At 35.6% G+C, this 24,677-nt stretch overlaps 1 protein-coding gene across 1 annotated transcript in view; it reads right to left on the minus strand.

Annotated features, from left to right (window-relative positions):
• Positions 1–22,261: 22,261 nt before the first annotated feature.
• Positions 22,262–24,677, minus strand: part of LOC148777868 (ephrin type-A receptor 5) — a 213,978-nt gene continuing 211,562 nt past the window's right edge. Inside the window, exon 6 of the mRNA XM_088836125.1 lies at positions 22,262–22,275. Coding sequence (XP_088692251.1) covers positions 22,262–22,275 — 14 coding nt within the window. The remainder of the gene's footprint in view (positions 22,276–24,677) is intronic.

Here is a 24,677-nt window from a genome sequence, read left to right on the forward strand (position 1 = left end):
TGGAGAAATATTCCTAAGTGGTTCTATGGGTAAAAATTATGAGTAGCAGAGTAAAATTCTATACCTACTAAGTACAAGATTTTAAACACTCCTGTTCAATCTGTTATCTACCTTTCTTTCCAAAATATGTGAAAATGAATGTTAAGATTTTAATTCTCTGCCAGCACTTTAGATCAAATAAATCTGCCCTGGAAAGGCACAGAAATCTTTAGAAATAACCAGCTATTTGAGAAAAAAGTATTAAATTTACAGAATTAATAATACCTAAATTCAGATTACTGTAAACAGCATACATAAAACAGTATGATTCTTCTATCACATTGAAAACATTTCAGATTTTAGATTTTTTTAAACAGATAAGTGTAAAGATGCTGTAACTGTATTTTTAAAGCATAATTTCACCAAGGTGACTAAAAATTTTTTGATAATTGAGAAAACACTTAGCTGAGGTTTCCATGTAGAGAAAAAGAGAATAAGACAGGGATAGAATTAGGTGATCACATCATTGCTTTTTCTGTCAAGCTAATTTTGGTCATGTAATTGCGACTCAAGAACTTGATGTGAACATAAAACTAAATTCTCTCAGGAATAGCAGTTGTGAGCAATCGTTTAAGTGGAAGTCATTGGCTTACTAATTGTTGCTCATATTTCCTGGGCATTTGCATAATTATAAAATATGTCAAGAACATTTTAACCTCATGTATTTGACTGTAAAAGTATGGCAGCAATGGAAGTGTTGCAAATAAAGATATATAAAGTTTCTGGTAAAAAAGAGATTAAGAAATTAATGATGACCAAAAAAGAAAATATTATATATTCGTATGTATTGAAATAACTGAATACTAGACAGGAAGAAAATTCTGAAAGACAAAGAACAAATTCTGCATCATGAAAAGTGTTGGTCCTATGCAATGTTCAAGGGACCCTCTGCAAACATGGAAGAAAGGTAATTCATCAAATGTAAAATCTTTCCAGTGTGTATTTAGAAGCTCAGATCAATGCAGATGCCCATTAGACAAATGTTAACTCAGTCTAAAAGTCTAGGACTTGTTCTGTTTAAAGATCACATATGGTTAAAAAAAAATGTACACATCTTGATTTTTATGAATCGAATTTGGAAAGACTTCTTTCCGTCCTCTTCAAGGAAAGATCAGATTTCAGGGGCATTCAGAAGGGCATTATTTTTCCTACTCAACTGGACAGTAAAGGCTGCCAAAGGAAAGTTGGGAGGAGAAGAAACTTGTTAAAAGGAAAACCATGAATCAGTATGAATAACTACTATGCAAATTTGCTTGAAAATAGGGACAATGAAGAGTGAACGGCTGAACAGTGCTCTGCCAGTCTGGCACTGAAAGAAAGAGACTCTCAGAAGACAGCCAAGGGAGTTTCTATACCAGAGGCTGGTCTGAACTGCCCATGCCCACCCCGGCAGATTTCACAGCATTAGTGTTTCTGGTTCTGTTTTTGAATCCTGCTTTCTCCTGCTGTTCAAGTTTCTTTCCCTTCATGGGAATAGGAAAGGAGGGACTAGAAGCATAAAATACTCTATGATTCTAAACATACCGTGGTAGTTGTTCTAGTTTCTCCAATTTGTTAAAGACCAGTAAAAAGGAAAAACATGCACTTTGTTTTAGAATCACTGATGAAATGTTAATACTGATTAGTGTGTCACAAGAACACTGTGTTTTTAACTAATCACGTATGCTGCTTAACTTCTGATGGGAGAGCTTGAAGGGAGCCAAGTAATTAATGGGTCTTGGAAATGTTTAATTAAAAATTTAATCAACATAAAAGGTGCAAAAAATAATTATATTAGTCAAATATGATTCCACTGAAGTATATCAGCTATGGGAGGAAAAAAAGCATGTAAAATAAACATACATTATTAGTTGATTTTTAATATGCCACCTACCCACGTTCTCAAACTTGATTTGTAATAAATGAAAATTTCCTTTCCATTCCAAGCAATGGAAGCACATTGATATACATGAAATCATTACTTTGTTCCTCTCAATCTGATTAAACTGCTTAGTACATGAAAATGCATAACCCAAGAGTTTATTTGCTATAACACTGTAGCAATAAATATCATTCACATTATAAATTTCATTGTTTTGTTAAGGTATAATGTAAATCATTGTAACCAACAAAGAAAGGAGAGAAATGATAATCTTAGAACTGACCTCCAGAATAAACTAATACTACTATTAAACTTATTTGAATAAGCTACATATACTTTCATCTGTGAACTGAAATTAATATACCATATTCATTTCTCCTGTAAGAAGGGAAGAGGGAGGACCACTCTGGAGAAACTGCATCTTGCTTTGGTTAATGGAATGGAGTATGGTATCAGCCTGCCTGGCTTGTGTACTAGATTTAACATGTGACTTAGGCAAGCTCTCTAAACTCACTGTCCTCATCTGTTAAATGAAGAAAACATTATGCCTATATATAGGGTCATTATAAGAACTGAATGTTTCAATTTATGAAAACACAGTAGGAACTTTATAGTTTATATATTACATAAATAATAACATCACCCTCCATTTCTTCCCTGCTAAACTCAATTTTTCTTTGATTTGAGAATATATTCTATATGTAAACCAATGTGTACATAGTAGCTCAGTCATGTCCGACTCTGTGCGACCCCACGGACTTTAGCCTGTCTGGCTCCTCTGTCCATAGCGATTCTCCAGGCAAGAACACTGGAGTGGGTTTCCATGCCCTCCTCCAGGGGATCTTCCTAACCCAGGGATCGAACCGAGGTCTCCCACATTGCAGGCTGATTCTTTTACCGTCTAAGCAACTAGGGGAGCCCATGTAAACTAATATTTGTTAATAATCATTTCTAAATGTATATTCCAGAAGAGGACACAAGAACTCATAATTTCAGATCAATGTGCTTTTCTACAATGGATTGATTTTCTGTTTAATGAGGAGTCTCATGGCCTAAAAGAATGGTTTTCTAAGCATAGCTCAGCACCTACTACATCAGAATTAGTAGATATAATTATTACAAATGTAGATACTTTGACCAACACTATATCTATTGCATCAGGGTCCTAGATTATGTGAGGTGCCAATGTAACATACAAATATATGCTATTTAGATTCATTATAAGGAAGGTTGCTTAAGAAAAAATCTTGAAGGAGGTCCCGATAACATGATAAATGATTATATAAACTTCTATTATAATAATTTTTCATATTTAAAATTTTTATTTTCAGTTATTTTCTCTTAAAAATTTGAAGGAATGAATTTAATTTCATATGAAGAAATACTAATGGCTCTTCAATACATAGAAAATTAAATCTTCTTACTCTGGCATCAAAGCTTTCCAAAATCATGCACCAACTTATCTTTCCAAACTTACAATCCCACTGTTTCACATACTGTGCAATCAAACTGGACCACCTGAAGTTCTTCACATGCATCTTTTACATTACTTCTCTGCTTTTACTCAATATGCTTCTCCACAGTCTAGGATGTGTTTTCAGCCTCAATATGTCCAAATTCTACCTACATTCCATGACCTTATTCAAACAGTATTTCATGAAATAAGGAGATATTTTATCCTATTATCTGGAAATAATTAATATTTCTTCTGAAAGTCCACAATGATTTACTAATCTCCTTAATAGACCTACTTTTAACTTTATCTTATAGTTACTTGTATGTATATATATAGTTACTCATTTTATACTCTATACCCTCTGAAGAGCCTGAATATTCATTGGAAGGACTGATTCTGAAGCTGAAGCTCCAATACTTTGGCCACCTGATGCAAACAGCTGACTCATCAGAAAAGACCTTGATCCTGGGAAAGACTGAAGGCAGGAAGACAACGGGACAACAGAGGATGAGATGACTGGATGGCCTCACCGATTGAATGGACACGAGTTTGAGCAAACTTCAGGAGGTAGTGAAAGTCAGGGAGACCTGCTGTGCTGGGCTCCCTAAGAGTTGGACATGACTGAGTGACTGAACAACAACAACTCACTGAAGACAGGAATTATGATTTCTCTATTTTGAATACTGCCTAGAAAAAGGTCTTTCTAATAGTAGGTATCAAAATTATTATAGACTAAATGTATTAATAGAAATGAGGTTAACGTAAATATCATATATACATGAATTTGTTCACTTATTTAATTAGCCATTCACTGATAAGATTTATTTATGCCCATTTTGCTCCACTTATAATATGAGATTAATATCACCATCAATAAGTGAGTTACTATATTCATTAATATGAATTTACTCTCTTAAATATCAAAAAAGTCTTTCTCTTTCATTAATTTTAAGTGTGTAGGCCATACAATGGAAATACATGTGAATTTTCACATCTGGTTTTTCAAGAGACTAGGAATCAGTTACATTTTTACATTCTAATTCCAGCAATTAAGATGAGTGATAAGCATAATCAGAAATCTGAATTATTGTGTTTCTTGCTGTTGGAGATTAAATAGGGGCCAACTATGTACCATGCATATCCTAGGAATATAATAATCATGTTCAATACTTTAATTCCTAATTCAGATTGGATCTAGAAACAAATTAAGAGAAATATTGTATCTTACAAATAGGCTCCAACTCAAATTTTGTGATCTTATACTTTCCAATTATCAACCCATCACTATAATGAAAACCATAGGAAAAACAAAATAGCAATTAAAAAATTAACCCTAATTTATAGAAAACTACTTTCCAAATATTCCTCAACTGTGATATATCGTGGAAAAATCATTACTTTCTGGGTATTTTCATACTTCTTATAAGTATTTTCATATACTTAGAAATCAACTTATAAATATCAACTGCTCAATATAAGTATGAACAATTAACTGGAGATAAGGTTTTTTCTTGTAATAGGGGAATCAAGTCATTGATCTTAATTAGTTATGTATGGTTTACTTCTAAGACATGCTTATCTGCAAATCTTTTTGTAACTTCTCAAATGCAGGATAAGAGGAAAATATACAGCAAAAGGTTATTTACCATTACAAAATTTTCCAAACATAGGAAAACTAAAATAAAACCCCAGATTTATCTGCCTAAGTGTTTTCAGTCTATTCTTTATTAGAATGGGGATGAAAGAAATACTAACTCTATTAGAACCAACTTTGAAGACTGTGTAACTTTTATAAAAGAAATCTAAGGAATTAAGTATTCTGAAATAGAAGAATCAACTAAGAATGTATTTGCTGATTCTAAAATATTCAGCTATTCAAGTCAACATAAATTACTTGTTTGGTAACTAAAGAGAAAAGGGGTTTTTTATTTTAAAATAATCTACCCTCTGTAAAGAATTACCTTGAACTTCAGCCTGAGAAATTTGTAAATAATGTTTTTATGACCTTTCCAGTTTTATTGTTTGTTGTAATGTTAATGTCTTGAAAGCAAATAAGCATGTTTTAATTTTTAAAATAGCATATTTACAGATATGTACATTGATTCTGGTGATAAAATATGTTTAGCAAAATTAAGTATATATGGGTACAGAGTTATATTTATCTATGTAGAATTTTAATATTATACAGTCAAATTTCAAATGCATATTTTTATAATATATTTTTATTTCGAAATATGAATTTATGTGACTAGAGATAGCGAGACATGATTCAAATCTCAGTTTAATCAGTAACTATAGTATTGAATAAGTCTTAAACACCATGGGCTTCAGTTTTCTTAGCTTCAAATGAAGATTCTATGTAGGATGCTAGAGAATTAAATGACTACCTAATGTAAATTATTTAGCCTTGTGCCTGGAATATATTAAATTACTGTTAAAATAATGATCAACGGTCAGGTAAAGGAACTATAAGATAAAAGCCAAACAGATATATTTTAATAAAAGAAACTCAGGCTAGACTTACAGAGATAAAGCAACAGAATGTAACTGATATTGAATAATTATGCAGTTAAGCAAGTAGAGCATGCCTATTATGGGAGGAATGCACATGTGCACAATGAAGTTGATGGAGATAAAGGTAGACAGAAAGAAAAGTGAAAATGAAAGTTGAGCAGTCATGTCAGACTCTTTGCAACACTATGGATAGTCTATGGAATTCTCCAGGCCAGGAAACTAGACTGGGTAGCCTTTCCCTTCTCCAGGGGATCTTCGGAACCTAGGGATTGAACCCAGGTCTCCCGCATTGCAGGCAGATTCTTTACCAGCTGAACCACAAAGGAAGCCCAAAAATATTGGAGTGGGTAGCATATCCCTTAGCCAACTGATCTTCCCAGCCCAGGAATCCAACCTGGTTCTCCTGTATTGCAGGCAGATTCTTTACCAACTGAACTATCAGGGAAACCAGGTATCAGGTAGATAAACTGATAGACAAATAGATAAACAGTACAATTCATACATAAAACAGGACTACTGGAGAAGTTTGGTCAGTTGTATGTTAAGAATAAATCACCTATGTTGATTTCTGAATTATCTGTTAAGAATGAATATAATGATAGTGGTTAATATGATGCTCCTGAAACAAAATTGCCTGGATTCAAATTCTGATTTTTCTACTGGTGGCACAGGTGGCAAAGAACCCACATGCCAATGCAGGAGACATAAAAGACGTGGGTTGATCCCTGGGTGGGGAAGATTCCCTGAAGGAGTAAACAGCAACCAACTCCAGTATTCTTGCCTGGAGAATTCCACGGACAGAAAAGCCTGTTGGGCTACCGTCTATAGGGTCGCAAAGAGTCAAACACAACTGAAGTGACTGAGCACACATAATTCTATGTAAGTGGATTCAATTTTTCTATATGAAAAATTTTCTCAGTAAACGAGGAATGATGAAGGTGATAATGAAGTGACATTCATTATGTATTCAGAGCATTTCAAGGCACTTTGAAGTATACCACAGATGCTGGCTATTTTATTAATTTCCAGTTTCTGTAAGGAAAGAGCCCCCAAATTTGGTGACTTAGCTCAACAATGATTTACTATTTCCACAAGTCTAGGCATTGGCTGGGTGATACTTCTGCAGGTCTTGTCTGGATTTAGTCACATGGCTGCATTCATCTCATAGAATGTCTGGACACTCGGCTTGTCCCAGACATCCTTGTTCTCAAGTCTAGGGTTTCTTATGGGAAGGGTGGAACCCAAACTCTCAAGGTGCTCTCATCTTCCAGAAGACTAGAACAGGCTTCCTCAGCAAAGTATGATCTCAGGGTTTCAAGAGGTGGGACATGGAGCTACCAGTCTTTAGAGGTCTGGGCTAAAGAATTTATACCTCACTTATCTTACATTCTATTACTCAAGGAACATCATAAGCCCACCCAGATTGAACAGTTGGAAAAAGAGCTTTCATCTCTTAATAGAAGGAGCTTTAAGTGTTTTTATGTTCTATTATAGCTATTATTTTTATTCCAGGACCTGGAAGCTTAAACATAAATCTCTATGTCTTCATATAGACAGAAGGAAACAAACTCTTTAGCCAGGTCTCTAAAAAGTTTATGATAATTAATGCAATCTTGAGGATATAAAACTGTACTTAGTAGCCATTGTTTTAAGTAAATAATATATTTTTTAATATTTTCCCAGGAGGACAGTGTACAGTATATCAGTTTGTATCTTTATTGCTGAAGCTGTTACTAATGTTTAATCTGCTGCTGCTGCTGCGTCACTTCAATCATGTCCGACTCTGTCCACCCCATAGACAGAAGCCCACCAGGGTCCCCTGTCCCTGGGATTCTCCAGGCAAGAACACTGGAGTGGGTTGCCATTTCCTTCTCCAATGTTTAATCTAGTACCTGACAAAGAAGTTATATGATGAATTCAAACACAGGCATATAATTTATATTTGCATTGAAACTAAACAGTATTGGTAACAGCTTTTTTTTTTTTTAAGAAGATAAACTCTCTCTGCCACTTGCAATGTATGTGTTCTCACGGATGTATTGAGAATCTCGTGAATTCTATATCCCAGGCAGCTTTTTATTTGGAATACCATTCAGGACAGATGACTCTTCCCTTGGGCATTTAGTAATGACATTCACAAGACAAAACTTTATGAAATCTATCTTTTATAATGTTATGTTAGGCATGGAATTCATAGTTTCAGTGATACCAGTGAAGAAAATTCTTTTACTTAAACTGGATTTTACTTACGGAATATGTCATAGTCATGAGTTTCTCATAACAAAAGTTATGAGAAATATCACTGCTATTCATAAAGAATCTTTGAAGTAATAGGAAGCTCTTTATACCAGTGTTTGCACTATTAAAAAGAAAGATCAAAGAATCCACAAGGTTAAGTGTGAAGAGCACTGAATAGGGATTCCAGACATCCACATCGCGGCATAAAATCTTCCAAGTATTAAGTAGCCTTTGACAATTTTTTCACTTTCTACTGTCCTCATTTAAAATAAATCCATTCAGTTAAATATAAATCCAGTCAGATGTTGGCAAAAACTCACCTACAATATAAATCATATACAAATCTGTAGAATTTTTCTTTTGTCATTTAGTTTTTTTTTATAAATAGATTTCTCTTGGCAGGGGCAGGGATATTTTTGGTATTAATATTGTTGCTCATATGTACAGAGATCCTAAGAAGGAATAAAAAGCAATGGTCACAACTCTTAAAATGTAAACATCAAAGATGATTTAGCAAATAATGAAAAATTAAGCAAATTATTCATTATTCTATTTGTTTTCCTTCATCTAAAAACTCCATATCCATTAAGATAGTAACAATATGAAATGGGAATTTACTTAGAGACCCCATACTGCCTTTCACCTATTCTAAGAAAACCAAAAAAATTGTAGTTTCAGAGTATCATGAAAAATAAGAAAGAAAATCCAAGCACATACTAAATAAAGTAATAACTCATTATAAATGTACAGTGTAGGAGTTTTGCAAATATGCATTGGTTGGGATTCAATTTTGTTCATTTTAAATAATTAAGTTTCAAAAATCATCTGTCTTTCCACATATAGATTCTTTTCTACAACTTTTCTTCTATTCAGAACCAATTTAAAATGACTAGCATGCCTAGAAATTAAAAAACAAAAAAGAAAATAGAGAAGATATGTGAAATTTGCTCCAGGAACTGATAAGGCAACACAAAGGACAACTAGGAACTTTTAAGACATTCTATTAACTTAATCTAAATAAATAACAATTTACAATCATACAAGAACTGAAAAACCAAAAGCTGTGATAGTTTTACCTAATAATGATTTTGATGTAACAACTTATGAAATAATTAAATTCTCAAGTGGATTAATGTACACTTGAAGAAGTATTTTTGTCATTTTAAGAAAAAAACAGGCAATATTATTTAAAACATAGATTATGACCAAATAGGAACACTGGAAAAATTAGGGTAATTTCATCTGGAAAAAAAAATTGTTCTGGGGCTCCTGAAGAGTCAGGATGAATTGGTATTAGTTTTGAGAGGAGATCAGTTCTCTATTAATAATATTACTTACAGAAATAACCCGATTTTTGAAAATTAATATTTCAATTAATTTCATTATTTATTTAATCATTTATGAGTACCTGCTGTATGTTAGAACTATACTAGTCAGTGAGACTTCAGTCATAGATAAACATACATAATCTCTGCCCTCAAGGAGCTTATGGGCATCCCAGGCAGATCAGTGGCAAAGAATCTGCCTGCCAAGCAGGAGAAATGGTCTCAATCCCTAGGTCAGGGAAGATCCCATGGAAAAGAAAATGGCAACCCACTCCAGTATTCTTGCCTGGGAAATCCCATGGACAGAGAAGCCTGGCAGGGTACAGTCCATGGGGTCATAAAGAGTTGGACATGACTTAGCAACTGAACAACAACAAGGAGCATATAGTATAGAGAGGTAAATAAATAAGAAAGGAAATGAAAGCATCCTTGCATGAGAGTGATAAGTGTTTCAGAACACTGAAGTGAAGCGCCTATCTCAGATTTGTTGATTCAAAGACAGCTTCTTGAAAGAAGTCATCTTAGCTGAGAAATAAATACTGAGTAGGAGCTACCCAAACAAGGTAAAGGTAACAGGAATCTAGGGGGTGTCTCCTATGTGGCATCCCATGCTATCAGCCAATCAAATGACATCTTTTAATGCAGGTTTGTGAATTAGAAAGATGTAACTATTTTGCTGTATAAACAGCAAAGTCTGGAATTTTCTAAGACAATGTGCTTAGTAGCTCAATCGTGTCCGACTCTTGTGACCCCATAGACTGTAGCCTGGCAGGCTCCTCTGTTCATGGGATTCTCCAGGCAAGAAAACTGAAGTGGGTTGCCATTTCCTTCTCCAGGGAATCTTCTTGACTCAGGAATTGAACCCGGGTCTCCTGCATTGCAGGTAGACCCTTTACCGACTCAGCTACAAGGGAAGTCCAAAAGGTACAAATAGGTATTCTATTAGAATACCTATTCTAAGCCCAAGTAGTTATTCTAAGACAATACCTATTTGTAAAAAGATTTTAAGTCATTTGTTCATTCACTCATTCTTCCAACAGATAATTATCAAATTCTTTCTACATCCAGGTGCATTTCTTGGCAAGAAACAGTAGTAACATTCCTGCACTTGATAGAACTTACATTCTCAGGGTGAAACAAAAAAGATATACAAAATCAATTACATAGTGTTAGAAAGTGCTATGTTGTGTGCAAAAAAAAAAAAAATAAAACAGAGAAGTAGGATAAGAAAGGTCAAGATGGAGGACGTGGGTGAGTGCAGGTGCATGTGCACTAGCATAAGCACACATTTATAAATAGGGTGTTCAGAAAACATTTCTGAAGAGATATTTCTGCAAAAGATATTTATTATGCTTTGGAAGAAAAGCTATGACAAACCTAGACAGCATATTAAAAGCTGAGACATCACTTTGCCCGCAAAGGTACTTATAGTCAAAGTTATGGTTTTTCCAGTAGTCATGTATGATGTGAGAGTTGGACCATATGGAAGGCTGAGTGCTGAAGAATTGATGCTTTCGGACTATGGTGCTGGTAAAGACTCTTGAGTGTTCCTTGGACTGCATGGAGATCAAATCTGTCAAACCTAAAGGAAATCAGTCCTGAATATTCATTGAAAGGACTGATGCTGAAGCTTGAATATGTTGGCCACCTGATGTAAAAAGCCTACTCACTGGAAAATACCCTAATGCTGAGAAAGACTAAAGGCAAAAGGAGAGGACAACAGAGGATGATATGCTTAGATAGCATCACTAACTCAATGGACATGAGTTTCAACAAACTCTGGGAGAGAGTGAAAGACAGAGAAGCCTGGTGTGCTGCAGTCCATGGGGTTGTAAAAGCTGGACACTAAACAACTGAACAACAACAACAATGTTAAAGTAGGAAGACATATGACAATTTTGGAGAAGATGGTTCTAGGTAGAAGTAACAGGAAGGAGAAAAGTTCTGAGGTGTAAACATACATGGAAATTTCAATGATTAACAAGGAGGCAAGCATATCTGGTAAAGTGAGTAAATGAGAAAGTACAGGGAGATGAGGTAAGGCAAAGAAAGACCCTATAAGCAAAGAAAGATCCTATAGATCCTTCAGGTCTGTGTCATTTACTCTGAAAAACATACAAGGAGTCATGAGAAAATTCTGAGCAGGGAACTGGTATCGTTTGATGTATTTTAAAAAGATACCTGTGACTGTTTTGCAGAAAATAAACTCTGGAAGTCCAAGGGTAAGCAAAGGCATTCATGAGGAGACTATCATAATCATTTAAAATAACAGTGGTTTGGATCAAAGCATTAGCAATGGAATGGGTTGGAAATAACTAATTATGGGTTCATATAGGTCTATATAAAAAAACTGAGCTTTATTCCTCAAATCCATCTATCTACCCTTTCCTGTGCTACAGTTTTCTTAGAGTTTTGATGGGACTGACTCTACATCTGGGTTCGTGATAAGGTCCCTGAGGATATCCCTATGGGAGCCCATGGGGAATGAGCCAGCTCGTCTATTCCCAACCCCTCATCACAGTGATGGATTCTGTGGTATCTCTCTCTCATTCTGTCCTTTGCACTTGAAGTCTAGGACTTTTAGCTGATAAATTGAGGAAGAGAATTTTTTTTTCCTTCTTGTACGGTGTGTTATACACAACTAATGTCTGGAATTGCTTCAGCCATTTTGCGACCGTGAGATAATTCCATCTTGAGTCAAAACAGAACAAGAAGAGGGTCAGGCTCTAAAAATCTCAGAGACATGGGGCAAGATCTATGATCAAATCATTTCTAAAACTTGTGCTTTTCAATGATAAAATATGTTCCCTGCATTGCTTAAGTGCATTCTAGTTGAATTTGTTATCTGCAGCATTTTGGTTGCTGTAGAGTCAAACAACTATGAGTTTAAATCTATAATCTGTTAAAACAGGAAATAATGTGTAAAATAGGGATACAAGTTACATAGTTCAATGAGCTGGTGTGAGAAGTAAATAAGATACTGGGTGATACCTTTGGTTGTTTGTATTTTAGAAAATATTATGTAAGAAAAAATACATATAGGATGTATTTCATATATAGGATAATTAAACTCTTGTATAGGATATTTAAAACACCAAAGCCATGGTTGGATTAGAGAAAATCTGAAATACCTTGAGTTTCTCAATACAAAAGGTCAGGACTGGATGAATGTGAAGAATGTAAAGGCTATTTAATAGCTATTTGGTAAAGAGGACCAGATTCAGGGATAAAAGGCAAATGCTGTCTCTATCTTCAATTTCACCAAAAATAGTTTAGATATTTTGCTAGAAAATTTAGTTAACATATCTCTATAAAACTAGAACTTGGCACCTAGTGATATGTGTTTTTGCTATAATCATCATTATCATTATTGTCAGTATATTTAAAGCAAGTTTAAGGAATATTCAATTAAGAATTTTAAAATAAATTCTGATTAAATATGAAAAAAACTATTGATATTACTAAGACAAAAACAATAAAATTAGTGGAGAGAAGTCAAGAAACACCTGGAGTAACTGGCAAATTTGGCCTTGGAGCACGGAATGAAGCAGGGCAAAGGCTAATAGAGTTTTGTCAAGAGAATGCACTGGTCATAGCAAACACCCTCTTCCAACAACACAAGAGAAGACTCTACACATGGACATCACCAGATGGTCAACACCGAAATCAGACTGATTATATTCTTTGCAACCAAAGATGGAGAAGCTGTATACAGTTAGCGAAAACAAGACCAGGAGCTGACTGTGGCTCAGATCATGAACTCCTTATTGCGAAGTTCAGACTTAAATTGAAGAAAGTAGGGAAAACCACTAGACCATTCAGATATGACCTCAATCAAATCCCTTATGATTATGCAGTGGAAGTGAGAAATAGATTTAAGGGACTAGATCTGATTGATAGAGTGCCTGATGAACTCTGGACGGAGGTTCGTGACATTGTACAGGAGACAGGGACCAAGACCATCTCCATGGAAAAGAAATGCAAAAGAGCGAAATGGCTGTCTGAGGAGGCCTTACAAATAGCTGTAAAAAGAAGAGAGGCGAAAAGCAAAGGAGAAAAGGAAAGATATAAGCATCTGAATGCAGAGTTCCAAAGAATAGCAAGAAGAGATAAGAAAGCCTTCCTCAGTGATCAATGCAAAGAAATAGAGGAAAACAACAGAATAGGAAAAACAAGAGACCTCTTCAAGAAAATTAGAGATTCCAAGGGAACTTTTCATGCAAAGATGGGCTCGATAAAGGACAGAAATGGTATGGACCTAACAGAAGCAGAAGATATTAAGAAGAGGTGGCAGGAATACACAGAAGAACTGTACAAAAAAGATCTTCCCGACCAAGATAGTCACGATAATGTGATCACTGACCTAGAGCCAGACATCTTGGAATGTGAAGTCAAGTGGGCCTTAGAAAGCATCACTACGAACAAAGCTAGTGGAGGTGATGGAATTCCAGTTGAGCTATTTCAAGTCTTGAAAGATGATGCTGTGAAAGTGCTGCACTCAATATGCCAGCAGATTTGGAAAACTCAGCAGTGGCCACAGGACTGGAAGAGGTCAGTCTTCATTCCAATCCCAAAGAAAGGCAATGCCAAAGAATGCTCAAACTACCGCACAATTGCACTCATCTCACACGCTAGTAAAGTCATGCTCAAAATTCTCCAAGCCAGGCTTCAGCAGTATGTAAACCGTGAACTCCCAGATGTTCAAGCAGGTTTTAGAAAAGGCAGAGGCACCAGAGATCAAATTGCCAACATCCGCTGGATCATGGAGAAAGCAAGAGAGTTCCATAAAAACATCTATTTCTGCTTCATTGACTATGCCAAAGCCTTTGACTGTGTGGATCACAATAAACTGTGGAACATTCTGAAAGAGATGGGAATACCAGACCACCTGACCTGCCTCTTGAGAAACCTGTATGCAGGTCAGGAAGCAACAGTTAGAACCGGTCATGGAACAACAGACTGGTTCCAAATAGGAAAAGGTGTACGTCAAGGTTGTATATTGTCACCTTGCTTATTTAACTTATATGCAGAGTACATCATGAGGAACGCTGGGCTGGAAGAAGCACAAGCTGGAATCAAGATTGCTGGGAGAAATATCAATAACCTTAGATATGCAGATGACACTACCCTTATGGCAGAAAGTGAAGAGGAACTCAAAAGCCTCTTGATGAAAGTGAAAGAGGAGAGTGAAAAGGTTGGCTTGAAGCTCAACATTCAGAAAACAAAGATCATGGCATCTGGTCCCATCACTTCATGGGAAATAGATGGAAAAACAATGGAAACAGTGTCAGACTTTGTTTTTTTGGGCTCCAAAATCACTGCAGATGCTGATTGCAGCCATGAAATTAAAAGACGCTTGCTCCTTGGCAGGAAAGTTATGACCAACCTTGATAGTATATTAAAAAGCAGAGACATTACTTTGCCGACCAAGGTCCGTCTAGTCAAGGCAATGGTTTTTCCCGTGGTCATGTATGGATGTGAGAGTTGGACTGTGAAGAAAGCTGATCGCCGAAGAATCGATGCTTTTGAACTGTGGTGTTGGAGAAGACTCTTGAGAGTCCCTTATACTGCAAGGAGATCCAACCAGTCCATTCTAAAGGAGATCAATCCTGGATGTTCATTGGAGGGACTGATGCTAAAGCTGAAACTCCAATACTTTGGCCACCTCATGAGACGAGTTGACTCACTGGAAAAGACTCTGATGCTGGGAAAGGTTGGGGGCAGGAGGAGAAGGGGACGACGGAGAATGAGATGGCTGGATGGCATCACCGACTCTGTGGACATGAGTTTGAGTGTACTCCGGGAGTTGGTGATGGACAGGGAGGCCTGGCGTGCTGTGATTCATGGGGTCGCGGAGAGTCGGACACGACTGAGCGACTGAACTGAACTGAACTGAGACTATTGTTAAACTAAAGTCTAGTTGCATCATTGATGTGACTTTCTAACAAAATAATAGTTTCTTTTTTTCAAGACAGTATGGTTAGTTATTTTCAAAGTTCATACAGTGTTGAGCTGAATAACCTCATCTCATGTGGAGGTAACTAAAGAAGCCTGCAAGGGATTTTCTAAATGCTTAATAAAACATTTATTTTCTTTGCTATCTTGTAATAATCAAGCTTGTGAATACTATCTTCACTAAAAGCAGCACAGTGATATACAGTGTTCTTTTTTTTTTTTTTTTTCTGTAAAGTAAAACTAATGGTAGGACTAGAAACAATGATAGTGCTTTAGAAAGTAGCGGAAAAAAATATAAACTACATGATATCTATCAATTATGTAGGTGTGTGATTTCATAGTTTCAGGAGGCAAGTCACTAATATAGTCCAAATCCATGGAAAAATTGACTTAAATCCCATTTAAAACTGACGGTTTAGCTCCCTCTAAGTGTACCAACTGGACATGACTGAGCATGCAGGAAGAGTGTCAATATTAGCATCTTATTGGAAAATGCTTAGAATTATTCGTTTACGCTTTGAATCCTTTTATCCTCACTCCTGGGAAGCCCCTTATCCTTATACATAAATTTTAATAGTGTAAAGTTAGCCAAAACAAAAATAGAGTAGTATCCACCCCAAAACCTTTTCTACATTTTCATTTTTCATGGTTTCAGACACCCCCAGTCAACATCAGTTCAAAGATATTAAATGGAAAATTCCAGAAGTTAACATTTCATAAATTTTCAATTTCCCACTGTTATGAGTAGTGTGATATTAATAAAATCTTGCACCGACCTGCTCCATCCCACCTAGGATCTCCAACCATTGACATCCTCTGCTCTTGACATCCAGAAATCCACATCTTTAAGGCTAAATGATCCAGGACTACCTAAAGCAGATGATCTTCCTTCGACCAGATCATCAGAAGGTTAATAGAAGCCTAATGCCACATCACAATGCCTAGGTCATTCATTTTATCTCATCAAAGAGGCATTTTATCATCTCAATTCAGTTCAGTTGCTCAGTCATTTCCGACTCTTTGCGACCCCATGAATCACAGCACGCCAGGCCCCCCTGTTCATCACCAACTCCCGGAGTTCACTCAAACTCACGTCCATCGAGTCGGTGATGCCATCGAGCCATCTCATTCTCTGTTGTCCCCTTCTCCTCCTGCCCCTAAACCCTCCCAGCATCAGACTCTTTTCCAATGAGTCAACTCTCCACATGAGGTGGCCAAAGTATTTGAGCTTCAGCTTTAGCATCAGTCCTTCCAATGAACACCCAGGACTGATCTCCTTTAAGATGGACTGGTTGGATCTCTTTGCAGTCCGAGGGACTCTTCAAGAGTCTTCTCCAACACCACAGTTCAAAAGCATCAATTCTTTGGCAATCAGCTTTCTTCACAGTCCAACTCTCACATCCATACATGACCACTGGAAAAACCATAGCCTTGACTAGACGGACCTTTGTTGACAAAGTAATGTCTCTGCTTTTTAATATACTATCTAGGTTGATCATAACACTCCTTCCAAGGTTTAAGCGTCTTTTAATTTCATGGCTGCAATCAGCATCTGCAGTGATTTTGGAGCCCAGAAAAATAAAGTCTGACACTGTTTTCACTATTTCCCCATCTATTTCCCATGAAGTGATGGGACCAGATGCCATATCATCTCATATCACAAAAAATGAAAGATTTGTACAATACGATAAGATATTTTAAGAAAGAGAGAGTTTATATTGATATAACTCTTATTACAGTATATTGTTATAACTGTTCTATTATTAAGAGTTATTGCCATTAATTTCTTACTCTGCTTAATTTATAAATTAAATTTAATCATAGACATGTACATATAGGAAAAACACCGTATATCTGTACAGGGCTCCATAATATCCAAGGTTTTAGACATCTACTGGGGTTGTGGAATGCATTCTCCACAGGGAAGGGGGGAATACTGTAAACCACTAAACTACTACCACCATGTCCATTAATACCAATAATAACTTTAAAACACTACTGATTTACTGCTTACAAAGGACTATTCTCAAAGACAACTATGTCTATATCTCAGCATATAAAGAGTTAATTAAGCCTAAGTAATAACAAGTGAGGTCTAATTAATATGAGTAGATGGCTGATGACAGAAGTTATAGCCTGAAACTTTAGTAATTTATAAAATAATGAATTTTTTCACCTTTAAATGTCATTTACTACTTCATTAGGGAAAAATAATGATTGTTTAAAAAATAGATAGACATCCTCTAAGTTCATGTACCTTAAATACATAGATATAATAAAAGCAGAGAGACACCTCGGTTGGAATAACACTGTATTTGTTTTTAGTTCATACCACAGACCTAAGGGAAATCATAGATTGAGTTGTAGTTTAAGCATCGGTTTGCAGTACAGGTCATATCCTCAGGCTTTTCAGGCTTGAAAATTCAACAAACTAGCCTCTCTTTTCTTACTAATGGAAGAAATTTGTAAAAAGTGAGATCAAAAAGCCAGCACTCAAAGTAATTTTAATGGAAAACATTTCATATCTTCAAATAAATTCCTCAAGCTTGATGCTTGTTTTGACAAAGAAGATATTGGTGTCTTTGTGCCAAGCTACAAAATCAGTAATTTGCTCTGACTGAATTTCAATAAAGCATTAAATGGACTGTCAAATATTAATAAAATTAGATGTAACAGAATAAATTAAAATACTCCCAATAGTCAAAAATCTTAAGATACTTTTACTCAGTTCATTTTGTGTTACTATATCATTCAGTAATAGGTAATTATCAGCAAAGATTGATTATGTTGTTATTATGTTCACCAAACAAGGTATGTCTATTAAAATAGATATAAGGGCAGTTACAAAATAATGTATAATTTTTTTAAATAAATGCAACTGTATATCCTAAGTGGATTTGAATAAATGTCTCTATAGATATGCATATGAGATAAAGGAAACAAAATACAGAGAAAAATGTGAAGTCAATGAGTCAATTCATATTTGATGCTATTGCTGCTGAGCTTAATAGCCAAGCTATCAATAATTCTCTTGTTTTATTTTATTAGACTTTATTCTTCAATTCTTTACTTCTACTGAGGAAAAATACACTTCTAGGGCTGGAGTAGGATGGACTTTTTAAACTGCTTTTATGTCTTTCAGAATGCTCAATAGAGTATAATTAATGCAGGAGGTGTTGAATAAATAAAGTTTGAATGAATGGCAGTCAATTTCAGAAAAATCACATGAACGAGTTATTTCAGCATACTGTGCAAAAAAAGTTTTAGTATTCTAAGTAAACGTCATTTAGAACCTAATAGAGGACTCATGCATATGCTTGATTTAAACATAATTTCACATCTGTGTCTTACTCTTATGCTACATCAGGTCACTGGGAATGCTTTCAGAACTTTGTTCACAAGAAAGCAAGAGCACTTGCTCTTGAGAGCAGGAGCACTTCAGAGTGAGGTTTTTAACAAACTGCTATGATATCCATATCAATTTACAATATCCATCTTTACGCAAATAAGTTCTTAGCATACATGCCAATGAGATGAATGAGTGAACATTTCAAATGCTGAGTTGCTACAATTCTGTACCGAACCATGAGAATACTTGATAGTTCACACTGAAAATGGATTTTTGAGCATGATTCTGCTAAGTAGGGAGTGAGTTTGCAATAAGAATTACACAAAGCTAGTTAAAAAGCTTCCAAGTGAGTAGTAAGCAGAATAGAGTACCTACATTAGCGAGAAAGAGAATAGTATTAACAAAATCATTGCTGGTGTAAATACAGAATGTCAGCAGGTATTTTCTAAAGAGCTTTTTAGAAAAGCGGCATCAAGGAAACCAGATTAAAAGGTGTCACATCTCACTAAAGAGAAGGAACATGAAACAAATATCAACCTCCTGTAAGCGTTATTTTTTCTCAAATGTGGGCCAAACACCCTGCAGCAGAATGTATGTGTGTGTATGTATGTTAAAAAATGCAGACTCTTGGACCCTTCCTTGGATACACTGAATCAAAATTCCAGACTGTACAGTCCATGAGTCCATAAATACACGATAGATTGAAAACACCATGCATTGTTCCTAAGCAGCATAGTATTCATTATACAAAATTCCTCTCTGGAATAAGTTCAGCCATTCACAGTGAATTTATTTGTCAAGATTAAAGAGTGTCTAAAGGAAGAGAGATTAAGAAAGTAGGAAAGTCAGCTAAGCAGTAGACTTTAAATAATGTTTTATTTCAGAGTTTTGGAACACCTAAACCTATGAATTACAATTAGGTCTCTGTGTTTGGATCCTTAATTTAAAAGAGATGGGATGGGGAGATGCACCCAACATAAATAAGAAAGCAAAAATTTTGGCATTTGAATAATTCCAAAAATAGTTTTAAACATATTACACATCACACCAATAGCTGAAATTATAACATTAATTAAAATAATAAACAACTCATTATTCTATGAAATATCTTAAGAAACACAGGTTCTAGGCACTATTATGATTCCCAGGGGAAGATTCCAGAAAAACAGATAAGAAAGCAAATACTTATATTGCCTGTACTCCAGCTTACATTAGAGAGGAAAGCCCAAACTGTAGAGCAGGGAAAACTTTTCTTAAGGAAACAGTGATTTAAGCAGATCTGAAGACTGAGCTATCTGGGACAATGAAGTATAAGAAACAGGCTTCAGGCAGAGGAAATAGCAATACTGACTAGTGATTCAAGCACACTAGTTCTAGAATAAGAATTTCCTGGTTTAGATTCCTATTCCCTCACTTACTAGATTTGTGACCTTGGGCAAATCACTTCACACCTTTAAACTTCAGTTTCTTCATCCTAAAAATGGGAATAATAATAATATTATGTCATGAAGATATTTCTAGGATTAAATAAGAAAACGCAAATAAAGTTCTTCGCATAGCAATATGCACACTGTAAGTGCTGAAACATGCTAGCCATCATCGATCATCATCTCTGTCATTGTTACCACAGTAGATCAAAGAGAGAAAGAGAAGGAACAGAAGTCCCTGAAGTGTCTTTTTAGAAACCAGAGGAGTCTCTAGAAAGATTCTTGTCAGTGAACCAAAAAAGTATTTTGATGATTTCTAAAAATATTCTACCCCCATCTGCTAATCCTTATTAAATAAACCAGAGATGAAATATGGACAAATTCATTACATTAGTGTCTCATCTTTGAACTATGTTTTCCAAGCAGAAATAAGCATAGGAAAAGCTCAGAAGGTGTGCCTCACTTAAGCCAAGTTTCAATGGAAATGGGCAGTTGTAGTTGGTAAAATTAAAGGATTTTTGTTGATAGCCATAACGAGTAAATCGGGTCACAGAAGATCAGTATGACACCAATGAAGAGATATTCATGATATGTTATTACAGAAAACATATTTTTTGTCTCTAGATAGTCTTCCTTAGAAACCAAGAACTGACAAATCAATATTTATCTTTAAATAGAAATAACGTAGCTAAAAATTTTGTCTTTGTCCAAATACATTTTGATAAAAACAAAAATTATGTGACTGTTTCCTATATAGAAAGTATTGCTTCTACTTTGATGTTGTTATTCTCTGCTTATTTCCTTATGTTAACTGTTCTGGATATTTTACTGAATTTGAAAAATTTCAATGCTAATATAAAACTCAGTATTTTAAGAAATCATTGAAGATAGACTCATCATTGGAAAAATTAAATTTCACTAATTATTCCCATAAGCTTGAAGTAGGTTTTTTTGTTGTTGTTACCTGAGGCATCACTGATTATACGTTACTTTTCACTTTAAAGTATTTTTCTCTTCTCATTTTACTTCACCAATGAGTCTGTCTATATAATACTCATAAAGTCTAAAACCTATTTCTCTCATGTGTGTATTCAGTCGCTAAGTTGTGTCCAACTCTTTGTGACCCCATCAACTGCAACCTGCCAGGCTCCACTGTCCATGGGATTTTCCAGGCAAGAATACTTGAGTGGGTTGTCATTTCCTTCTCCAGGGGATCTTCCCAACCCAGAGCTAGAATCTGCGTCTCCTGCTTCTCCTGCACTGGCAGATGTATTCTTTACTACTGAGCCACCTGGGAAGCCTTATCTACCTCATAGCATTCATTCTATGAGTACATGTTAAGTCACTTCAGTCATGTCCGACTCTTTGTGAGCCTATAGACTGTAGCCCGCCAGGCTTCTCTGTCCACGGGATCCTCCAGGTGAGAACACTGGAGTGGGCTGCCATGCCCTCCCCCAGGGGATCTTCTCAACCCAGGGATCGAACCCACGTCTCTTATGTCTCCTGTACTGACAGGTGGGTTCTTTACCACTAGCACCACCTGAGAAACTTTTCCATGAACTCACACTGTTGAAAAGTTTCTTACAAACTACTATAGTAACATTTATCAATACCTTCATATGTTCAAAGCATTATTCTGTTTTATAGATATTAACTGAATGAAAATCACTATATTAAGGCTTTAAATTGGATAAAGAATGCTCACAAATTGGGTAGTCAGAGGATCTGGATCACTGTCCCTCGGTGAATTGATATGTAAAGTGCAGTAGATGTATGACAGCTCATTGGATGGCAAAAGCAACATTAAGTGGATCTAGAAAACATTTTTATTATGGTGGAAAAAATCAGTTGTCAGAATGAGATATTTAATGTAACTATTATGTGAAATTAAAAACCTATGCATCTGATGCAAAATAAATTTTTAATAAGAATACTTATGCAGAGAGATAAGCAATCCATGGAAAAGCTACTGTTTAGGAAAATGGCAAATGGATTTGGGATAAAAGCAGTACATAAAAAATATCAATATATAAACCTCAGGAGGACCCTGCATAGTTCAAACATGGTAATGTGCCATGTTTGAGTTAAGAGATATCATTAACTCTCATCATCTGAAATAAGAAAATACAGAACAAAGGAAAGAGAGAACAAAGGAAGGAAAGAGTGAAGAAAGGAAGGATGAAAGGGGAAAGAAGAAAGAGCAGGAGGCAAGAATGGAAGAAGAAAGAGAGAGAGAAAGATAGGATGGACAAATCTTAATTATTTGAAAAACCATACTTCTTCAGAATAACGGAGTTAACTTGGTTAACAATTACAGGCAGAAATTTTCAAGTGAACAAATTCATGGATATGATAGTTTGAATATGGTGGCAAATCTGAAGATTTTGCAGCAGTTTCAAGTTTGAGATTCTGAAGTAGTAATGCTACTAATGGCAGCAGCAATTGCAATAAAGTTAAGTGCCTGCCATGTATTGCCTGACAGCTGCAGTGGCCATGTTTTGCTTCATCAGGCCAGATCTGTGGTAGAGTACTGGGCCTTTCTCCTGAAACTTAGCCCTTATGTTTGAATCTATTTTTCTCAATGATTGTATAAGCCACTTAATACCCTTTATTACAGGCCTCTTCTGTTTAAACCACTTAGAGTAAATTTTGTTTACAACTAAGAAAATTGACATTAAAACCTAAAAAATGTTCCTAAGAGAAGTGTTGCAGGCAAAAGTCTTTTAAAAGAATGGGAGTTTGGACCTCTGATTTGACTGGTTAAATTTCAGTGTAACAAGAACTGAAAAACTATGTAGTTTTTAAAGGATGTTGCTAGTTTTAATCTAACAACAGCAGACATATAGTGGCTGTCTTACCACTTCTGGTCACTGCAAATAAAGGGATTCTTGAAGATAGTTTTGGTAACCAAATTTCATCTGCTTTAGTACTCTTCCCTATGGTGGCTCAGATGGTAAAGAACTTGGTTGCAACGAGGGAGATCTGGGTTCATCCCTGGGTCAGGAAAGTCCCCTGGAGAAGATTATGGCAATCCATGCCAGTATTTTGCCTGGAAAATTCCATGGATAGAGGAGCCTTGTGAGCTATAGTCTATAGGGTTTCAAAGAGTTGGATGAGACTGAGCAACTTTCAGTTTCACTCAGTACTATAAAAGCATGAGAAAAACAAGAAATATAGGCGGGACAGGATGAGTCTGGGTGCACTGCAGAATTTAAAGAAATAAAATTAGTGTCTCAAAGTTTAAATTTCTCTGTTCAATTCATATTGAGATGATCAGAGTTTTCATGCTGTAAATATCTCATGTCCTCTTAGGATGACAGAACTGTGCATCAAAAAAACCAAGTCTTAGACCACAGAATTCCTGAACTGCTAAAATTATGGATTTAGTGCCTTGCCTTATGAGAAAATGAAGCCACTGATTGGAAAACATGAAATCCTGAACACTGGAATGTGGATATGGGGGAGAAAACAGATGGTTGCAAATATTCTCAACTTCTAAAACTTAGAGTCTCTCTTGCTACCATTAAGTTCTTCCACACCTGACTGAGGAAGCTATTCCTTGATGTCTTCAATGCTTTATCTAAGATCATTAAGTGGTAGAAGGAAGTATCTGTCTTCTTGCTCAAACATATTTACTCCATCTGAACTCAAGATCCCAACATCCTTTTGGGAGCCAATTATTCAGTCAATGCTGGGGACAAAAAACTTCCTGAATATGTCTCACAAAACTCTATAACTTAAATCTGCAGAAGCATATGGAATATGTGTGTGAAAATGGATTTTATGTGTTCCTTACAGAGGAGTAAGAAACAATTTAATTCAAGCTGGTATGAATGCATGATTAGAGATCCAACATGCTTCTCTAGGTAGCTAGCTAGCAGAAATGCTAAATGCTTGTTCAATTAGTTGACCAAGATCTGAATTTGAAAGGCGAACTATGTTTTTATAGTTCAGATATTAGGAATTCTTTGTTTTAATGAAGAAGGAATTAAATGACCTACTAAAATAGGAACACTGAAATTGACTTATTTGCCAAGACCTAGGAAACTACCCACTAATTATAACTTCAGAAAGGACTCAGAAGACACGTTCTTCACCATAATTATAAGAAATAAATTGATGATAACAGTGCCACTTTTATAACCAAAATCTCTAAAATTTCTCTTTTCTTGAGAACACAGAGGTTGAGGATGCAGTGAAATGATTTCTTAATTTCTTAGGGATCAGATATGGCAGAGACCAAGTGGTAGCACTTTACCACCAGAAAGAAAGTGGACATGGATTTCATAATAGGCGAAAATGTGAATGGTAAAAAGTCTAGCAGCAAGGCATTAAGTGACTGAAATAATGGACCCTCTCATCTATACCACTAGTGATATCAAGGTATAAGAAATACAAATCAAAATTTAGTGATGTAGTTAGTCATGGTGTCTCACCAACACCCAGACCTGAGTAAGTTCACAAACCCTATTAAATGAAGAGAAAATTGACTGTCCTAACGGAGGACTGTGCA

This window comes from Moschus berezovskii, chromosome 5, assembly GCF_049115385.1.
Source record: "Moschus berezovskii isolate FMDL1 chromosome 5, NW_MosBer_1.0, whole genome shotgun sequence".
NCBI lineage: Eukaryota > Metazoa > Chordata > Mammalia > Artiodactyla > Moschidae > Moschus > Moschus berezovskii.